The following is a 20283-nucleotide window of genomic DNA, read 5'->3' as shown; positions in this document are numbered from 1 at the left end:
AAGCTTTTTTGGTGTTCACTGAGGAACCAGCCAGGTAAAAACAAATCTTATGAAACTGCTCCTGTTTTGTCTGCAGGTGTACCTCATGACTCAGTCATAAGACACATTAGGAGTGTGTGTTTAGCATGCCAGAACTATAAATCATTGCATACTGCAGAACTTCTGTCAATGCTGGAAATAATTCTGATCTGGGAAAGGGACCTTGACCACAGTGACACTTAACTACCATCTACAACCTGGCTAAAGCTTCTGTGTGCAACTCTGGCCTCTGAAACAAAGACCTCTCAGTGCTGCCACGGTGGGAACTTGTTCTGCAGTCAGACTAACTGGGAACGTGGACAACTCTTGCTTGTAAAGTATTATAAGTTTTGTAGAAAGTAAGATGGTTCTAAAAACCAGAAATATGGATGGGGAAGCACAAACTCATGTTTTCCAGACTGTTTTAGAACTGCATAATCACAAGCTAGAAGCAAGTTCTGCTTTGGCTCTCTACAGAATACATGGCCCAGCTTCCAAGCAGTTTTGTTCCTTCTTTTAGCTGGCCAGTGTCTCCTTGTAACCCGTGAATTTGGGGGTTCATCTTTCTATTCCACCGCAAGAAGTCTAAACAGAGTGAGATCTGAGGAAGTGCAAGAAGAAATCTCAAAACAAAGGGAAATCTTTGAGCCAATTAAAGCTGCTACCTTGTTAGTTTTGTAAACACTGCAACAGATAAGCATTTCAAGTGAATAAGCAGCTAAAGATCTACCAGTCTAACAGGGAAACTGGAAACTCAGTTTGTTGTGGCTTCCACTTAAATTTCTCAACTTCGGAATGCTGCATCAAACTAGTTCAAAACTTCAGTGACTATTCTAGGAATTCATGGACAGTTCCTGTGTGTACAGAAGACCAGGCAGAAGTTGGAAATCTCTGTCTGCAGAGTACTATAGAGTTCATAAATGCTTTTAATGGTTTCTGGTGTATTTTCACTACAGCTCTATCCACCTTTTTAAGAGGGTAATGCTCTGCTGGAAAGATTTCCTAGACAGAAAAACAAGGGTGAGAAGACTGGAAAAAGGTACTGCGAGCTAGGAGGATGTTGCACAGGGAACTTTGAGGACTGCAGAAAGTGGGCCAGCCTTTGACATGTGAAGTTTTGCCTACAAATGCTGAGTGCCCGAGTGTATGTTTATATTGACCACAAGCACTGGTTTCATAACCCTGTAATTGTTCTGACCTACAGTTAATGTTGTCTCTTCATGTTTATGTTCACCATATTAATTTGTTCCAGGAGACTTCTGAAGGACAGTAAGATAGACTGCATGGCCTTAAATGGAAGTTCATGGAAAAACTTATCTTAAAAACTAATAAATATTTACAGGGCAAGCAACTGTATGGAGATCCAATTCTGATGAGACTTCCCTGTACAGAAGCAAGTAAAATAGGTGATATCTTGTTTGACTTGTAAGATTTAAAATAGAAAGCGGATGTGCTTACTCATATGTTGAGAGGCAAGACATGGCACTATAACCATGCTGTGAGAAACAACTGAGTCCTTTGGGTTTTGTCCTCTTTGCTGTTCTGGCTGAAACACCACAGAAAGAAGCGCATAAAGAAGCTGGACTGTGGTCCCTCAAGAGTTGGATGTGAATCTGCTGTTGCAAGCCATGACTGGATATTTCTAATCTACACTGTGGATGCTTTCCAAATGCTGGCAGACCAAATTAAACAGGACAACTGTCTAAAGTGTCCTCATTCTAGTGAACTTAAGTGCATAGAAAAAAAAAATTTTGTGCTAGTTCATCTCAGAACAAAGGTACACAGGCAACCCACAAACTGCCAAGGGAGTTGTTGGGGGGAAACCATCAAAAACCAACAACCCTGAGTTTTGCCTGTTAGGGAAGTACATCACTGGAGTAACTTTCTTATGATAAAGAAAGTTTATCTTATGATAAAAGATGCTAAATATGTACATTTAATAGTACACACTAACTCCACAGATAAAATGGCAGCCTGAGATCTGAAGAATGTGTTGAAAGGGTAAGTGAGGGTCAAGTAAAATGCTGTTCTGTAGCTTGACAGACTAACTGTCCCATCTTCCAGAGAAAAGAGGCATAATCTAATTTCATGCAGTTGAGATCATAGGACCAGATGTGCATAAATACTTGCAGAAATAAGACTTGGCTAATACTTCACAGGACTGGAACTTCAGTTACCAAGTGAACTGATGTTGCTTATAGCCAAACCACGACTGCATTTTCATAGTACTAAACTACCTGCAGATATTCTGTTGGGTGTAACAACTGTTGTTCAGGTGAGCGCCTTCAGAGCAGGGAGCTGATGAACATACAAGCTCTGTTAACAAATACTGTCTCTGAAGAAGTGACAAGTGTTTGCTGTCTGCTATCAGTATTTTTCTGCACCACACTTACTGGACTGTCAGTGTTCAGTTTTATCTGGTGCCATAAAAATTCTTAGGACAAGTGTAATTAGGTACAATATCCTCATTTGCAGGCAAGCATCAAATATTTTTTCCTTTGGTTTTAATATTTTTAGAATAGCAAAATCCATTAAAAGAGGGAGCAAATGTTTCTGGTTTGAATTTTGGGACATTAGCCACAACATGTTTTTGCACTAGTGTCATAGAGGAAGGAAAGCCTATCTTTGCACTGAAATTAGAGGGTGGATTTGGGCTATGATTTAATTTCCACAGCAGCATGTCCCAATCAGTTGGAAAGCTTGTAATTAACCTCTTCTCAGGAACCACAAGTAAACAGAATTGTTTGAGGAAACTCTGATTACTCAATGTGAGCTGGACTTCCAGCTAGAGTGCCTGTTCCTGTGTTAAAGTTAGCAAGTATTTTGGGAGCCTGCTTCCTCATGATGCTTTCTGCCCTAGCAACTGATCTTGCCACACAAGGAATCCAATGCACACAGCCCCTGGGGGCAGTGCTGTGCTCATTTCTTGTGCTAAAAGCAAGTTCAGTTGGAAGTGCCAAGATTGCAGGCTGTGCTTAAGTTGGTAGAGTTGAACTCCCTCCCTCTTGGGAGTGGAGGAAAAAGTTTTCAAGTACTCAAAGTATGAACTTAACAGTATTTCAGAACACATTTCTGTCTTCCTTTCTATTAATTAAATGAGTGCACACAGCAGTGGGGTGGGTGGAAGATAAAGCATCTCTAAAATGCCATGGTCCCTGGAACACAGGCCTGCTCTCGGACAAGGAAGGGGAAGTCTGAGCTGCTGTCTGCCTTACAGGGAGCCACAGCTGGGCATGAGCAGTTTCCTGTGGGGATGGTGTGGTGTCTCAAGGCTTCCTCATAAATGAGGAATGTCTGTTTAGCCACTCTTCTGGATTACCAAAGGCATACATAGATGTTTTCAACTGTTTCAACTTGCTAAAAGTTCCAGTTATGAAATGCTTCTCCAAACTTTCCTGTTCATAAAACTTTGTACTACATGGCCCTGTGGCAACTATCAAAGTACTCTAGCATGGTTTTGGAGAAACATGTCAAGGTTGTGCCTAAAACTGTCCTGTCAGAAGTAAAATCAATTTTTTTTGCAAGGACAAGCAAAGGAAGATTAAACTTGAGACAATTCAACAGAGACTACAGAGTACTTCTAATAAAGCTTCTTGTCCACACTACGGCTGCTTGATATCATAGAAGTTTGTTGTCTAAAATCCTTCCTCTCAAAGACCAAAATACATTTTCTGCTTAAGCCAACAAACAACGAAAAGGGTTATTTAATCCAAAATTGGACAAAGGCCTTGATGTAAATTCTGCTGTCCACCAAAGACTATGTACAAACACATGCAAAAAGCATGCAAAGTTTGTTCCCTAGGCTTAACTTTCCAGGCACTCCTCACTTCCACCGACAGCTTAGTCTGGTCTTGTCAGAAGCTTATTCTTCTCCTAACTGCCAGCACAAAAGGTTTTTAATTTATGTTTTGACAGCTAAAATACTGCATCTTCATAAATACAAAGAGCTGCCAATAGTGCCAGCGCAGAAGCAAAGGAACCAGATGCAGCAGTAACAGCTGGGGGAGACTGCAGTGATTCTATAAAAAGTTAAGAAAAGCATCTGCTTATAGTTTGATAACAGCTATCTGCCTAAATCCAACCTAGAAAATCAGATCCTGCTACAGCTGGCATAGAGATTATGAACATCTCGCTGAACAAAAAAAACCACCACCCTGTTTAGAAATAATAGGTTTAGATCAAGAGGATGTTCCCTCCACTTCTGTCCTTTTCACTGTAAAAAAGAAAATACAAACCAACCAATTCACAACAATTTTCTTGTGCCTAAAGGTCAAGCTAGCAAGCTTGCCTTTGCCTTCTAAGGTTAGAAGAATTTACTACAGTAAAATATACCACATATAAATTAATCTTCCACCCTTAGTTTGAACATGGGCCTTTAGGTTGAGCCTTTCTCCACTTCACTGAAATCCTGGGTTGGAAGGGTGCACACAGGCTCTCACTCCTCTTCCAAGCTCAGATCTCTCTCACTTCATCAGCATTAAATTCTTATTCAGATAACACAGACATAAAATGAGAATGCTTTTTGAAAGCCACAATATGAAAAGTTTTGAAACGAGCTGCACAGAAAGGCATTAACACCTAGAATACGTCAGCGTTAGCAATAAAAGACACTGCACGACCAACACATGTGCCAGTACCTCACGGTATGACAACGAATAAGGTGTTTAGTTGCTCCTGGACCTGACGACCAGGTATTTCCTTTCCAGACAGAGGTGCTTAAGAGGGAAGGGATCAGATCCTCCTGGCGCAGAGCTACTCCACCTGCCCTCTGTAAAGCTGTCCTGGCTGCGGGCGGGGGGCTCCCGCTGCCCGGGGCCGCCGCCCCCGGCCCAGCCCTGTCAGCCCGGGGTGAGGGCCGGGGGGGCGGTGGCCGCCGCCGCTACGGCGGTGCGGACTTTGCCGCGGGGACTCCCCACCTCTCCGCCCCCCGGGGCAGGGACGGGACCCCGGCCCGGCCTCCGGGGGCTCCTTCCCCGCCCCCGCTCCCCAGCCGGCCCGGGGCCGGTCCCAGTCTTGCGGGACCCTCCACCCCCTCCGCCGCCGGGCGGACGCCATTGAGAACCACTGCGTTTCCATGGCAACCCGCCTCCCGCCCCGGGGCCCTCGCCACAGCGGGGCGGCGATTCCCGGCACCCCCCGCCCCGCCTCGCGCCCCCCGCGCGGAGGATACAGCTTGAAGCCGCGGAGGATCTCCTTGGCCCGCTCGTCCGTGGCCGACATGGTCCTGCCGCGCCGCGGGCGGGCGGACGGGGCTGGGCCGGGCCTGGCGGGAGCGCGGTGGTGACAGCGGCGCCTCAGGACCCCCCGCCCCTCCCTCCCGCGCACCCGCCACTGCCCGGCGCAGCCAACCCCAGCGGCCGCCCGCCGCCGCCATGGCCAATCACCCGCCGCCATCCGCTCTTCGCCCCGCCTTCTGGCACTGGAGTGACAGCGCGGCCGGCCAATCAGGCAGCGCCCTCCCGCATTCAGGGTGGGTGCGCAGCGGTGGCCGGGATGCCTCAGCCGGGCTCGAGGGCGCCGCGGTTGAGCCGCCGGCGGACGGGTCGTGTCGTGCCAGGGAGCCGGGGTCGGTCGATGCCCTGGAGACCTCGGTGGGGAGAGAAGCCACCGCGGGCCTGGTCACTGCCCGCCCGGCGGCGGCTGAACGTCTCCGAGCCGCTGGAGCTGTGCTGGCGCTTGTGCTCGGGGGTGGCGGGACCCTGGGGCTGCTCGGCGGAGCTCCAGCCTTGAGTCCGGGTGGTGCCGGGGACCCCGGCGCTCAGACCCAGAGCGGCTTCTTCTGGTGGAGACATTCAAACCCCACCTGGACGAGTTCCCCTGTGACGAGCTCAAGGGTACCGTGCCTTGACTGAGTGATCTCCAGAAGGTCCTCCCAACCCCAACAGTTCTGTGATTCTTCGCGTCCCGAGGCTGGAGCCAACGGGACCAGCGTTATAGAGAAGGTTTAAAATAAATAGTATGCTTCCCCTGGAACAAAGGCAGCCTTCTTTGTGCTGCAGAAATTTGAATCACAGAATGGTTGGGGTTGGAAGGGGCTAAAATATCATCCGATTCCACCTCTGCCGTGGGCAGGGGTACCTTCCACTAGAACCTGCCTCATCCAGCCTGGCCTTGAACACTCCCAGGGATGGGGCATCCACAGCTTCTCTGGCCAACCTGTGCCACTGCCTTACTGCCCTCATAGTAAAGGATTTCTTCTTTAAACTTGCTCTCTGTCAATTTGGAGCCATTCCTCTTGTCCTGTCTCTACATGTCTTTGCAAAAAGTCCCTCTCCAGCTTTCTTATAGGACCCCTTCAGGTACTGAAAGGCCTCAATAAGGTCACCCTGGAGCCTTCTCCAGGCTGAACAATCCAAATTCTCTCAGCCTTTCCTCATAGGAGAGGTGCTCCAGCCCCCTAATCATCTTTATGGCCTTTATGGCTTTGTTGCAGAGTCATTTGTGGGGAAAAGTCTCAGTTTTTTTAGCACATCCCAGGAGACAGGCTATTCTTTAATGTGAACAAATTAACCCTTCTGTTAACAATCTGAGTGCAACTGATACAAAGCATTAAGTCATGATGAAGGCAGCAGTTGTAATCCAGGTTCAAAACAGGACCAGTGAACATTCAGGGTGACATCAATACACTCACTCATGGCTTGACTTGCCTCCAAATCAGCCACCGTACAAAAGTGGAGAATGTGAACATTAATAAAGGCTGTGTTTAATGTATAAGGACAAGGCCACTGCCAGTATCACCAATAAGAGACCTTAATAAAAATAGGCAGCATTTATTTCCATGATGCATGTGATTCATGCTCAGTTCCACACCACCGGTTGAAAGTGTATGAAGGGATCATTTTGAGTCTGGGCTGAGCGCCAGGGGTGCCCTATGCTAATATATATCTATCTTGTATTAAAGAGTCTTTCCTGGGTTTTACCTAAGCTGTGGAATTGCATGCTGTCTAAGGAGAAGGGACTAAAGGCCACCGGGGAGAAAAGACTGATGAAGATAAAAGACAAGCGAGAAAAAAGCAGACTTGAAGAAGGCAGAAACAAACGGTTGTGTGGGGAGGAAGAGCCTGCCAGGTGGAAGTAGGACATGCTGGTTTACACAAGACATAAGGAACTCAATCCTGTCTCTGTTCAGGCTCCTCAGAGATGAAGAAGCTGAGGCTAAATGGATCTTGAGGTGAGGAACTCTTGCAGTGTTGAAGGGCTTCTGTACCACAGGGGTAGGAATGTTCCTGGAATTTTGAGTTGGAACCTTTGTGTTTTCTGGCCAAGTCTCAGAATTCCCAAATTTGCCTTGCTATGTAGGGAAGCACAGGCCTCTCATTTTTGAACTTCTGAAAATCACTAAAGAGCTCATGGCTGAAGTGTGAAGCTCTTGTGACTACTGCAGGCAGGAGCAGCAGTAGAACATGTGACAGCACAACTCAGAGTGACAGAAACCCTGGGATCTCCTTGCAAAATCCTTGGGCTGCATTAACACAAACAGCACTTGTCTTAACAATCTTTGCAATCTTAACCATATTTGCAAGAAAGTTGCTGCAAGTCTCACTATCCCTTGGTGCCACTTTGAACTGAAAACTTCCCCTTTGCTTTCACGTCTCTGGCAGGTGTAGCAGTTTCTGAGCTGCCCTTGCAGGTGAGAAGGCACCTCCAGCCTGCTTTCTGCTTCCCCAGCAGCTGCTTTCTCAAGGTGCAGGTACACAAGCTGGTGTTTCTGCAGAGCAGCATAACTGGGGGATAGTGTAATTAACTGGGGCTTCATCTCACCCCACACTTGATGGAAGAGGTTGTACAACCACACACATGCAACCACCCAGACATCACTCTTTGCCTTGCCAAGGTGTGAGATGAGAGTCCAGTGAGCAGCTGAGTGTCTGATCTATCACTCCATGCTCTGGAGGTGTGTGCTGGCAGCTGCAGGGGTTACGAGGCTGGAAGGAGTGAGGATGAATGGATGAAGCATGGGGGAAGCACACACAGATGAGGAATAAACTGCATCTGGGATGATGTCAGCATTTATGCAGCCAAGATTTCCTCTAGGGCTACTGGCCATTCAGTCATGTGCAGGTGCACTTGCTCCTGCTCCAACAATGCCATGGTGCCAACAGTTGATTTTATTTTGCTACAAGTTGTTGGGAAGTAAAATTATTACAGACACTTTAGGAACTAGGTCCTAATCCTGGGGGCTTAATTTAGTCTAGTGCACAAATTTTGAATATAATGTGGGTTATTGGTAAGGTCCTCATGTACCTCTTTTCACAGGAGTTTTTGATTTAAACCACCTCATTTATGAAAGATAAGGAAAACTTAAAGAAACACAAAAGTACTTTCTCTGTCAGCCCTCTCCTTGGTGAGCCAGGTGTTCTCAAAATCTGGGGGTTCACGACCCCACTGCTTGGAGATGTTACTCTGGATTTATGGTTTCTTTGCTCAGGCAGTGCAGGGAAATTAGTTGAATTATCTGCTGCCTATAAGAGACCTGGACTGCAGAATCACAAGGGGAAGAGATGGGGTGAGTCAAGAGATAATGCCAACATTAAAAGATAAAATGGATTAACATCTCCCTGCGCAGGACAGGCCCTCCTGGCTGACCTACATGGGGCTTACAGCTGATTTTTACCCACAGGCTCTAGCAAGAGGTTGCAAAACCAATCCATGAAAAATAGCTCACAATCATATATTTCCATTTCTATTTCAGCCTGGGATCTGTGCTTTAACAAGACTTGAGACAAAGGAGGCCATGCACTGCTTGTCAAGGCCACTGTTCCAGCACGTCTGGCCAACACAAACCGTGGGGAAGGGCCTGGTTAGGATGAGATTAAAGAGGTAATTCTCCCTCCCTATGCAGATGGGAGCTAAGTGTGGCTTAAGTAAATTACTGAATGGCTTGTTATAGCCCTGGCTGAGTTCCCTTGCTGTGCAGGGCCTGTTTTTTTTACATCCAATTTGCTTTGAAGCCCAGAGTGTCACAACAGCATTCCAACACCTGCATCTCTGTCTGGCATCCCTTCTCTGGACAACGGGACCCTGGGGACCTGCTGCGGGTGGCTCTGAGGCACAGGATAAGCCCCATCAGTTTCCCTAATAATTTCTGATGTTCATTTCTTGAAAGCTCCCCCCTCCTACTGTGCTGGTCCATGACTTGATCTTCAGGGACTGGCTGACTGAAAGCCAAAAGAACTTTGCTCTTGGCTGAAGGATTTTTAGCAGAGGCACACTTTATTCACAGCATGGCATGGATGAGCCTACAGGCCTCTGTGACGGAACAATCCCCAATTCCCTCGTTTCTACCCTTGCTCTTATACCCTCTCAAGAGTCTTTTGGCTCCTGATCTGTGTCCTGGAGAGGATCTGAACCCTTCCAGCTCCCTCCCTGCTCCCTCACATCACAGCCAGAGCTCTGCCCTTTGGCTTGTCATTTGTATGGACCATTTTTCTACGGAGTTTAAAATCACTTCTAGCACCATGTCATCTTTCACCCCATTTCTTGGCATTTCCCAGGAGGACTGGCCTGAGAGGCTTGGCTGGTAGAATCACAGAATATCCTGAGTGGGAAGGGACTCACATCCTCAAGCTCAACTCCCGGCCCTGCACAGGACAACTCCAAGAATCCCATCGCATGCCCATTAACCTCCACATAGAATTACAGATTCATAGAATAACTAGAATTAGAAGGGACCCCTAAGGATTATCAAATCCAAATCCTCTCCTTGCACAGCCCCAAGAACCCCACCATGTGCCTGAGAGCATTGTCTCCTTGAGCTCTGCCAGGCTTGGGGTTGTGACCACTTCCCTGGGGAGCCTGTTCCAGTGCCCCGTGCAACCATTCCATCTAATAATGGCCCCACTTCCAATGACAAAGTGGCCTGACCACGGTGACCCTTCGCACAGGCTATTTTGGGGCTGCAAACACCCGCAACGCCGCCGCCGCACCTCGTACCCCCAAAAAGAGAGGCGGGAATTTCCTTTGCTTGTGCTGAAACAGCCGCTCGGTGAAGTTTGCTCCAAGGGCCGCCGGACCGTGGTTCTACGGTCGCCAGCACACCCATCCCGCCGTGCCCACCCAGATATCCGAGGGATGCCGGGACGCGCTTCCCGCTCCTTGCGGCCTCCCGGGCCGGGGCGGAACGTTCGGCGCGGCCCGCGCGTTCCGGGGGGGAAGGGGCCGCGCGCGGACACCGGCGCCGCCATCATGGCGGCCTGAGGCGCGGCGGGCTCGGCGCCGGGAGCGGCGGGGCGGGAGGCCGGGAGCCGACAGGTAACGCCGGGGACCGGGGCGGCCGTGAGGGACCCTCCGGTATATCACCCCCTGCGGAAGGGCTCGGCCCGCTCGGTGGGGCCTGGGGGCTCTGCCGGGGGTCTGGGGAGGGACGGCAGGGCCGGGAAACCCCCGCCTCCCTGTGCGGGGTCTGTGGGCCGCTTCCCGGCCTGAAACCCCCTCAGAGAGGCCTGACCGGGAGAGAAGCCCGGTTTGTCCCCGTGCGCGGGTTGTCGTAGCCTTTGGCCAAGCTCCGTTGAACTGTTTTGTATTTCAGTCACTTCTCACCAGGATAAGGCGCTTGTGGAAGCAGCGAGGTATTCCCGGGTGTGCGGACAGGTTGCAATAGCACTGCTGTTGTCTGAACGTGTGCTCGGGTAGGGGCAAAGGGTTGGCATTTCTTCCCTATCAGGGCATGGATGCAGCCAGCCAGTCCTTTGTAACCTCACGCTCCGGCGTGTGGTTTGGTTATCTGTGAGGGAGAAACAATGGAACCGAGGTATCTGAATCCCATTCCCAGCTCTCCCAGTCCATGTGCTCTCCTGAGGAAATTGTCCTCTGTGTCTGTTTCTTCTCCATGAGCAGGGAGGGCAGCACTGGTGTATGAGGAACCCACACTGAGTGTTACTGTGTTGCAGGGATTTCTCAGTCAGCGGTGAGGTGCTGTTCTTGTGTTGCACTTGTGCCTCTGATGGAAAGAGGATTTACACCAAGAGCTGAGACATTTCTTTGTGCAGAGTGCGAAAGGCTGTCTGCTCAGGTTGAGACCACTGAGGTGTAAAATAGCAGGGTAAAATGTATTTTTAGAAGTTGACTAATACAGGAAGTTGTGATGGCTTCACAAGCCTTAATTTGGGTAGGCTTGGTGAAACAGTGAAACCCCTGTGTGACTGTGCTCCCCCCACGGGGAGGATGTGGGCCCGGTGGTCACACAGAACAATCTCTGGTGTTTGGTTCTCTGCTGATTGTTTGATTTTCTTCACCAGAGTAAGGGTTACACCCTCTACTTGATACTTATCCCATACAAACATAGCACAACTCCCCCCCTCATCTGCCAAGTTCTTTGTTTGGTGTCTGAATAACATGCTTGGGAAGTTTTGTCTCAGTTGTTTGTAAACAAACAACTCATTTTGTGGAACTTGTTAATAAATAGTGGTTTAGGTTTCAAAAACAACATGTTGGTGCTGGGAGACAACATGCACACCAGAAATGTCAGGCAGCGGAGGAAGACAAAGACCTCTCTTTACAGGGACTTAAATAGAGCCTTTGTGGACAGGGTATTTTTATCACTTGAGCTTTCCAGTTAACCCAAAACACTTGAACTGTGCAGTACAGGCTGTTGAGCTGCTTTACAGGCCAGTTCTCTTTGCCTTTGGGGCTCAGAAAGCAGTAGGAATTATGTGCACACACTTTATCTGTAGCCAGTGTAAAAGGAAAAGGTGTAGTGTGTGGGCATACAGTGTGGATCAGTCCTTCACAGGGAATTATATTAGTGGCTGTTTTTGGGGTGTGTAATGAGGAACGAGGAAGCTTCAGCTGACCTCTAATAGATGTATCAATAAGCATCTCCACAGTTGGCATTATTTGGCAGCACCAGAATAAGGAAAATCTGAAAACAGCATGAAATCTAAACTCCTTTTCTACTGGCAAGAGCAGATCCTTTTAGGGGACTGAGCAGACAGAAATTTTCCTCAGATACTGTGTGAATCATTTTTACTCCCCAGATAAATCAGCAGTTGAACCTGCTGGGTTTGTGGCCTGCCCCTGGGTGCTGGAGAAGAGCCTGGCTCTGCTGACACTGAAACAAGCTCAGCAGCTCCTGGTCCACTGCCAGGACTCAGCAAAGGAGGAAGGATGTATTAATATTATGTTCTTTTATTGACAGATTGAAAACCGAGAATGGCAGGGGAACAGAAACCGTCCTGCAATCTTCTAGAGCAGTTTATTTTACTGGCCAAAGGTACAAGTGGCTCAGCTCTGACTGCTCTTATAAATCAGGTGCTGGAAGCTCCTGGGGTTTATGTCTTTGGAGAGCTGTTGAAGTTAACAAACGTGCAGGAGGTAAGAGATGAGTTTCCGTCCTAATGCCCTTTTCTGCACTTCCCCATTATGAGGGATCCCCAGAAATTTCCACACAGAGCCTGTGCATGAAATTTCTGTGCCAGGAAGGGCCTGATGCGACTTATGTTGGTTCTGAGATGTTTGTGTGTGAGAGACTGACCTTTCTTTTGCCTTGTATATGTTAGGTGTTAAAAAATACCTATATAAAGCTTTGCTACCTTAATGCAATTGCTAGCACAACAAAAATCTGGCAACAGCACAGTAACAGAGTTAGGAAGGCACTTAGCCAGCCAGCAACAAAAAAAATCCCTTTCTACTTCTTTGCTGTCCTGGAAAGCAGAACTTCAATGCTCTCCAAAAGTCTTTGTGAACAGATGTCTAGTGTATCGGGCCTGGGTGGTAACCAAATCCAAACCATTTCAAACCAAGATGGAAAGTAAGTTCCAGAGCTTTTGCTGAGAATGCCTTGCCAGCCCCTGCCTCTACTCCAGTGAGGGAATCTAAGCTGAGTATCTCTGCAGCTGGAATAACGCAGTGTGCAGCAAGTTTGGCTCTCCAGACAGGCTTCTAAATATGCCCAGAAGTGCCTCTATGGTTATTCAGCATCAAATCACAAGGACTTTTTTTTTTTTCCCCTGGATTTGTGTGCAGCAAATTTTATTAAAAAACCCCAGTCAATAAAAATCGCTGCTTGGTGCTGCTGTTACTCCATTGAAGTGTTTGCAGGCAAGGAGTGCTGTTACATTTGAGTGTTCAAATGCGCTTTGCTTTGAAGCTGTGGTGGCTCTGCAGGTGAGCTGCCTTAGCTTTCACAGTCATAGCCAGGATGCTTAACCAGCCATCACCACTGCCTGCTTGCTTATCACATGAGGAGAAGAGCTGGCCCTGTAGGCTGTCAGCTGAAATTAAGATTTGCCTCTTTCTTTTACTTCCTGAGGTGCTGTACAGAGCAGTTGACAGCCCAAACTGTAGTTATGTTCTGGTGCATAGAAATGGCTGGATCACCTTGACTCTAAAACTGCTGAAGTTTGCTGCTGCTTGTGAGCCCTTAGAAAGAGTCCAACTCTTTAAGACCGAGATGTAATTGCTTTTCTGGCTGCTTCTTGTCCTATGCAGGCTTAAACCATTCTCTGGAGAAGTTTATTATCAGGGTTGTGTTGACTGTTACTGTTTAATGTGAAATTTCTTTTCTCCCCACCCAGCTTGCTGAAGGGTCCAATGCTGCTTATTTCCAGCTGCTGAACCTGTTTGCATATGGAACATACCGAGACTATGTAGGTAAGAGACTGCTGCCTGATTGCAGAGGGCGGGGCTGGGCTGCCCTCTGGGATTGTCAGAGGCAGTTCCTTGCTTTCTGTGATGCCTGGTGGAGTGTGGCTCGGGGAAAGTGTCCAAGAACAGAATTTGCTTGGGAGGAGAGTTCTCCGTAGGGGTTCTCTGGGTCATATGTGCTTTTTAATTGCTAAAATTAAAGGAAGGGCTAGAGACCGTGGTGTGTTACTGGTTTTTTTATGGGACTGCAGTGCTGGATGGAATTGGTCTGTAGCAGAATTTGTCGGTGTTCACAGACCACTTACCTCTGCAGAGAGCAATTTCAGACATGTGTTTGGAAATTTAGATGACACCGGTTATGGAAACTGCAGAAAACTTCGACAAAATTGTTCTGCATTATTTATAAAAACCTATATGGTTTATGAGACAACCTTTTATTCCGTGACAGCACTGCCAAAACAAAATAAAGAATTTCTTAGCTAAAATAGAAGTTGAAATAATGACTTTTATACAGCTTCAGAAGGACTATGTGTGAATCATCTTTGTATCTGTCAAAATGTGCTTTTATCTCTGGTGCTTATGCTTCCATTCTGCTACAATTTAATGCTTCATTTGTGAGTAGCAGCCTCATCCAGACCATTACAGAGTGTGACAAAGAATTCTGTCATAGTGCTGGCTATCACTGTGGTGGATGAGCTATCTAGTTCCTGTAAGGAGAAGTGGCATCTGTAAGTGCAAGGACTGGAAATTCCAGTGGCTGTGGAGCAACACGAGCCTCATGAATTCTGTGACTGATTAGAGGATGTGTTTTCTCTTCATGGCTCTTTTGTCCCAGCATGTGACAGCACAGATCGTTCTTCCTTTTCTAGTGAAGAAAGAGAAATGGGTAAAAGTAGTCAAAATGTAGAGCATTGTATGAGGTGGGATGGATGGGAGAACTTGAGTGGCCCTGAAACATTCATTTCCATTAAAGAAGATATTTTAAAGAGTTTTTTTGCTTTGGAGAGCTGCCAGTTTCCTTTCTGTTTTTAAATATTCATGAGGCACATGGATATAATACAGTGACAGTGTGGCCATCTAGATTAATAATTTTTCCTCTCTTCCTCAGCCTGGTACTTTACACTTTCAACTTTAAATTCTGCAGTTCTTTAGAGAAATAAAACCGGCTGTATTTGCAAACAGATGAGCCAGGGAGGAAGATTTTATTCTGCCAGCTTGTTAATGAAATAAAAATTACTTGTTAGAAACAAAACATTGACCAACTGTTTTGGCAGGGCACCACTTGTGAATTACCTTCTAATTCCAGAACTAGAATTACTAAAGAAGCATAGAAGGATGGAATTGTCAAGTTGTTTTTAACTTTTCCCCTCTCTCCCTGGGTGTGCCAATCAGTCTGCAGCAGCAGCACTCTCTGCTCACCAGCACCCACAGTTGCTGGAGGAGTTCAGCCTTCCAGGGTTTAGTGTAGCATAACGTACCTGGATTATATAATTTCTGAAGTAGAGTCCTGAATCTTGTCTTTTTGACGTTAACAGCAAACAAAGACAACCTGCCTGAATTAACAGTGACTCAGAAGAACAAGCTGAAGCACTTGACAATCGTAAGCCTGGCGTCCCGAATGAAGGTAACATGCCTGCAGTGTGACAGCACTTGTCTCTTGGTTTAGTTTTAGAAAATATCTTCCATTCCGTAGCACTGAAGTTGTTTCAGACTGCATAAGTACTCACAGAAAAACCACTGTACTAGGACAGTACCTGCAGTGTACAGTGTTCTCTCCTGGTGCATATGGGACATTAACCTAGTGTAATTCCATGGATGAGGTATAAGCATGTCTGAACTGACATGCAAATTGGTCAGGAAGGCCTGGGAAACTTTGTATGGTTCATTCACTGCTGGAAACAGAGAATCATACTTAAAAACACTGACTTTTTGTTCTAGAGAAGGCTAAGCAACACTTAATTTCTTCTACAATCCCATTACCTTTTTTCTTCTGTGATGTGCTAATACCAAAGCTTCAGGAGTTACTGAAGTTGTGACAGAATAGTTCATGGCCTGGCAGGTGTTTGTTCTGCCACAATCAGTCACTGCTGCACGTGCAGGTTAAAGCGTAGGATACAATAAATGTTTGAGTCTTGACCTTCTGAGACTTAGCTGTTCATTTTTGGCTCTAGGACTGTTAACTTATTCTTGGTCTTGCTGTTTTTAGTGCATTCCCTATTCCGTGTTGCTGAAGGACCTGGATATGAGGAATCTGAGGGAGCTGGAAGATCTGATTATTGAAGCGGTTTATACAGATATTATCCAGGGGAAGTTGGATCAACGAAACCAGGTGTTAGAGGTGGATTTTTGTATTGGTAGAGACATTCAGAAGAAGGACATCAGTAACATTGTCAAAACACTCCAGGAATGGTGAGGCAGTCTCTCTACCTTTCTTGTTCCTTGTACGTAGCTTGTCCTGTTTTTAGCTTATCCTCATTTTCAAGTGCTGGCTCAATTTCACCATGTTCCATTAATCAGGAGTCTTGTGCTATAAATCAGTACGTGGAGGAGGAGTCTGTTGGGCAAGTTTTCCAAGATCCCATCTGGGATTCAATTTGTGTAATATATCAAGCCAAACTACCACATTGTGAGCTTCTGCTCACACTGTTGCTTTTACATGGCAAGACCCCAGCGAGGAGTAGAGGCCTTTGCAGAGAGAGGTGCCAAACTGGACTCAGGGTCCTGTGGTGGGAGCTACTCCCCTTCCTGCTGTTACACTTGATAACGAAAACAGAACTTTTCAGCCTTTTTCACTGTGATGACAACTGTGTGGGCAAATTCTAGAGAATCACTGCTGCCTGCAACCATAGTGGGACTGTGGTATTATCATTTTGTATCTTTGCCAGGAGCTGCTTCTCATCTTTTTATAGGACTCCTTTCCCACCCAGAGAAATTCCCCTATAGACTGTGGAGCCTGTGGCAGGTCTTGAGCTGACTGGAAAGTGCTTTCTAGTTGCTGTGATAATGAGCACATGAAAAGTAATTAAACTGCTGGGTAAATACACTGTCCTGAGGTTGAGGCAGGTTTTTTGCTTCTCTACTCCAACTCTCTTAGTCCCATCATGGCAGGAGGGCTCTGGCAGCTTCCAGGACCTTACAGCCCTGTTTGGAAGGTAACAGTGAACCCACTGCCAGTTCTCTTTTTGTCTTTTCCAGTCCCGAGTTCTTGTCATTTGAACACTTGTTTCAGTATTACTTTTTTCTTTAATTTTAAAATTTTTCTTACTTCTAAATAATATGTTGCATCCCTGTTTAAGCCATAATTCTGACTGGAAAGAAGGGTTGAAAGTACATTGAACCTACCGTTACTCTTTGATGGTAAGAGTAACACAGACTCTCTGGAGAATGCTGTGAAATGCGTTGAGCATGCAGCAAAGCTTTTCTTGCCAGCTTTTTGCAACTCTAAGCAGGAGGTATAAATTTAATAATCTCTTAAACTTTTGGATGAGTATGACTTTTCAGTGCCTGACTGAGCTGCTCCAGAGAGAAGTCGTAGACACTGACGTCGTTTGTATCTTGCAGGTGCGATGGTTGTGAGGCGGTTCTTTTAGGAATTGAGCAGCAAGTACTTAGAGCCAACCAGTACAAAGAGAACCATCACAGAACTCAGCAGCAGGTAGAGATGGAGGTGGGTACGGATTAATTTCAGGCTGCTCTATGCTGTTTGATAAGTGTTTGTTTGCTGAAGAAAATGATCTGGTAACACCTGGTTGATGGTCATGGCTCTGAAGCAGGCTGGCAATCATGCAAATCAGGTGTGGGGTAGGAAGAAAACACGGCTGTTTCTGAGTGCTAGTAAGACCACAAACAACACATTTACCCACTATGAGTAGATTGCATCTTTCCTGATACATTTTTATAAATTTAGGGTAGGTGACTGCACTAACTGTTGTCCTATATCGATTTGTGTGGAAAACTGTGCTTTCGGCACAAAGCTTTGATACAATTCTGCTCCTTTCCTACCGGGCAGGCAGGAAGGAAAAAATAAACCATTTCTCTTTGTTTTGCACCTGAAAGTGTGATTAACAAAAATCTGTCGAGGCTCGTCGCTTTTGCAAAAAGTGCCCCCGGCAGCTCCCCCGGGGGTCGGGGCGGCCCGGCCGGGCCCTGCGCGCTCCCGCCCGTAGGTGGCAGCACGAGCCCGCGGTCCGGCCCGGCCCGTGCCGCCAAACCCGGCTAAAGCCGCCGGGAAGGTGGGAACGGGCCTCCCCAGGCTCTGGATCAGGGATTATTTCTTGCAAAGTGCTGCATCCCTGCAGGTTTATGTTTGCATGTGCTTGGCGGCTCGATCGGCATCCAAAGCACGTTTGGTTTGCCAGATGCCTTTGGCCTGGTGTTGGTGCACCTGACTCCCAAACCTTGGGTTTTTTTTTTTTAAAAGTTTGCTTATTGTATTTGTAGTGAGCCCTACAGAGTTCCAGGGGACAGAGGATGGTGCCTGGTGACATATCTCTCCTTTTCAGACAGAGTAGCAGAAACATTACTGCTGCCTCCCATGAAACCAGTTTCTGTTCCCGCTTCTAACAAATACCTGTGGCTCAGCCAGCAAGCCAGGTCAAATGGCATTTTCCCTTTTCAAGTGCTGTCCTAACAGTAAATTTTTCTTTCACGGTCTTCTTTCACCTTCTGCTTCTGGCCAACAGAAAGGTACAATGGCTGCCTTCTGCACCAAGGCAATAGTAGGTCCCTCCAGCCAGAAAGAAAGGTGGTACAATGTTGTGCCATTGTCTCTTAGGAAAAAAAAAAGGAATCCCCTTGTTATTCCGTATCTGACCCAGACTGGAAATATTAACAGCTCTGGCTGTAATTGAGGATGAAACATTACCTTTAATAAAGTCAAATGCAGAGCATGTTACTGCTGGGAGAGGCTCTTTTGTAATCTCCACTCTGTACTCCAGGGGATTTTCAATATGTTTATGAACAGAGTTTCTGCTGTGAGGGGAGGAAGAAGCAGGTGCTGATTCACTGTCTCTTCTTGGCCAGGTCACAAACATAAAGAAAACATTAAAAGCTACAGCCTCGTCGTCGGCACAGGAGATGGAACAGCAGCTGGTAGAGCGAGAGTGCCCTCCACACACAGAACAAAGGCAGCCCACAAAGAAGATGTCCAAAGTCAAAGGGCTGGTCTCCAGCCGCCACTAGAACATACCATCTAAATTGTCATTCAGTTAGGAATGACAACAGGAGGAGCAAAAAGGGCCTGCAACTCCTTTTTTCAGTGGGTTCTGGGCCAGTCCCTTCCAGGCTGGCAGATAAAAGCTCTGTTGAATACAGCTCCCAGTTAGCAGCACCTGGCTAAGTTACACTGTGCTGCCCCTATGAAGTTTCAGGGTGTCCCTGTTCTGGTCTTCCGAAGAGGGACTTTTAAAGAAAGGGACTAACCAAAAGGGGCAGGAAAAAACCAAAATATCTGTGGACAGTTTTGCTCCCTCCCAGCTAGTTTTATTGCTGCTTAACCTTGAGGAAGCTGCTGTACTAAATCAGATCTTGGGAGAGCTTCTATAGCAAGTGTCTGAATCCCAGGGTTGAAGTGTGGCTACCAAAGCCGGGCTGGGAGTGAGGAAGCCATCAACACAGATCTTTTCATTCCCAAAGGGAGCGCAGGAAGGTTTCTAGGCCAGGAACTGCTTTACATGGTAGTCTTCAGCTTTTCTGCTACCCCTGTCTGTTTTAAACTGGGGTGAAATTCACACTACCTCGCTCTGTGAAGGTGAGATCCAGTGCTGGGCTGTTTACTTAACTGTCTGTTTACTGCCATTACTAAGCCCGTTTATCTCTCCCAGATTTAAAGCACTGTTCTGCATCTCTTGAGGCATCAATACAATAAGGAGGAAGCAGGCTGCTCTTTCTCGACTTCCTTCGTGCAGGTGGTCAGGGGCATGCTAGAAACTGTTCCTCCTGAATGTGATGTGACCTCCCAGAGCTGCCTGTGAGTTGTTTCCCCCATTGATACCTTCGGAGGGTAATGCATTCGCTCTTCCTTGGATGCTGGCGACAGTGGTCTGCACGGGAGAGGAGCCTGTTTGGCACCAAGGCAGGCTGGTGGCCCAGGACCCACTGGCAGGGGTCGCAGCAGCATCCCCTTGCTGAAGCAATGGACTTGACTAGTTTTTCTGAATTTTGAACACTTTCAGGTTGTATTTTCTTCCCTTGTTTTTTGTACATTGTTGTGATTCTAAAGCATTTCAGCCTTTGTTTTGTGGGGTTTTTTTATTTGTTACAGACTAACTTCAGGTGATTTGCACCTAGTTTGTCAAGGTGTGGGGTTGTTTGTTTTTTTTTTTTAAGGGGGAAGAATTGGAACAGCAATTCATGAAAAAGCACATTTTAGAAAAAAAATTAAAAATGGTGATTTAATGTCAGAGTCTGGAGTCTTGACTTTGAGGCTGCTTTAGGCTTGTAGTCCAGTGGCACTTGTTCACTTCAGAATTTACTTGATTCTTGGTTTATGTTATCCAAAGGTGTGACTGAGCTCCCTTATTCACGTGGGAGGCAGGGAAGCGCTCTTCACGTTTTGTCAGTGGTTCACCTTTGTCCACCTTTGTGCAGAAGGATCTGTGGCAAAGCTGGTAGCTGAGCCCAGTGTCCTGAGCCTAAACAGCTTTGGCTGGTTGTGGAAGGTTTGTAGCTGTGCTCTGTCTT

At 46.9% G+C, this 20283-nt stretch overlaps 2 protein-coding genes across 2 annotated transcripts in view; one reads left to right on the top strand and one right to left on the bottom strand.

Moving 5' to 3' along the window:
- PDE6D (phosphodiesterase 6D) overlaps positions 1 to 5333 on the bottom strand; it is a 33986-nt gene extending 28653 nt beyond the window's left edge. The window contains exon 1 of the mRNA XM_032697349.1: positions 5189 to 5333. Coding sequence (XP_032553240.1) covers positions 5189 to 5238 — 50 coding nt within the window. The 5' untranslated portion in view covers positions 5239 to 5333. The remainder of the gene's footprint in view (positions 1 to 5188) is intronic.
- Positions 5334 to 10169: 4836 nt separating this feature from the next.
- COPS7B (COP9 signalosome subunit 7B) lies at positions 10170 to 19998 on the top strand. The gene is made up of 7 exons (XM_032697348.1): positions 10170 to 10269; positions 12155 to 12330; positions 13533 to 13608; positions 15138 to 15226; positions 15809 to 16011; positions 17164 to 17269; positions 18625 to 19998. Exons 2-7 carry the CDS (start codon positions 12169 to 12171, stop codon positions 18781 to 18783), a joined length of 795 nt encoding a protein of 264 aa, XP_032553239.1. The 5' UTR covers positions 10170 to 10269; positions 12155 to 12168; the 3' UTR covers positions 18784 to 19998.
- Positions 19999 to 20283: the final 285 nt, after the last annotated feature.

Source organism: Chiroxiphia lanceolata, chromosome 10, assembly GCF_009829145.1.
Source record: "Chiroxiphia lanceolata isolate bChiLan1 chromosome 10, bChiLan1.pri, whole genome shotgun sequence".
NCBI classification, from domain to species: domain Eukaryota; kingdom Metazoa; phylum Chordata; class Aves; order Passeriformes; family Pipridae; genus Chiroxiphia; species Chiroxiphia lanceolata.
Note: the sequence above shows the minus strand (reverse complement) of the source record. Positions and strands in the feature narration are given on the sequence as shown.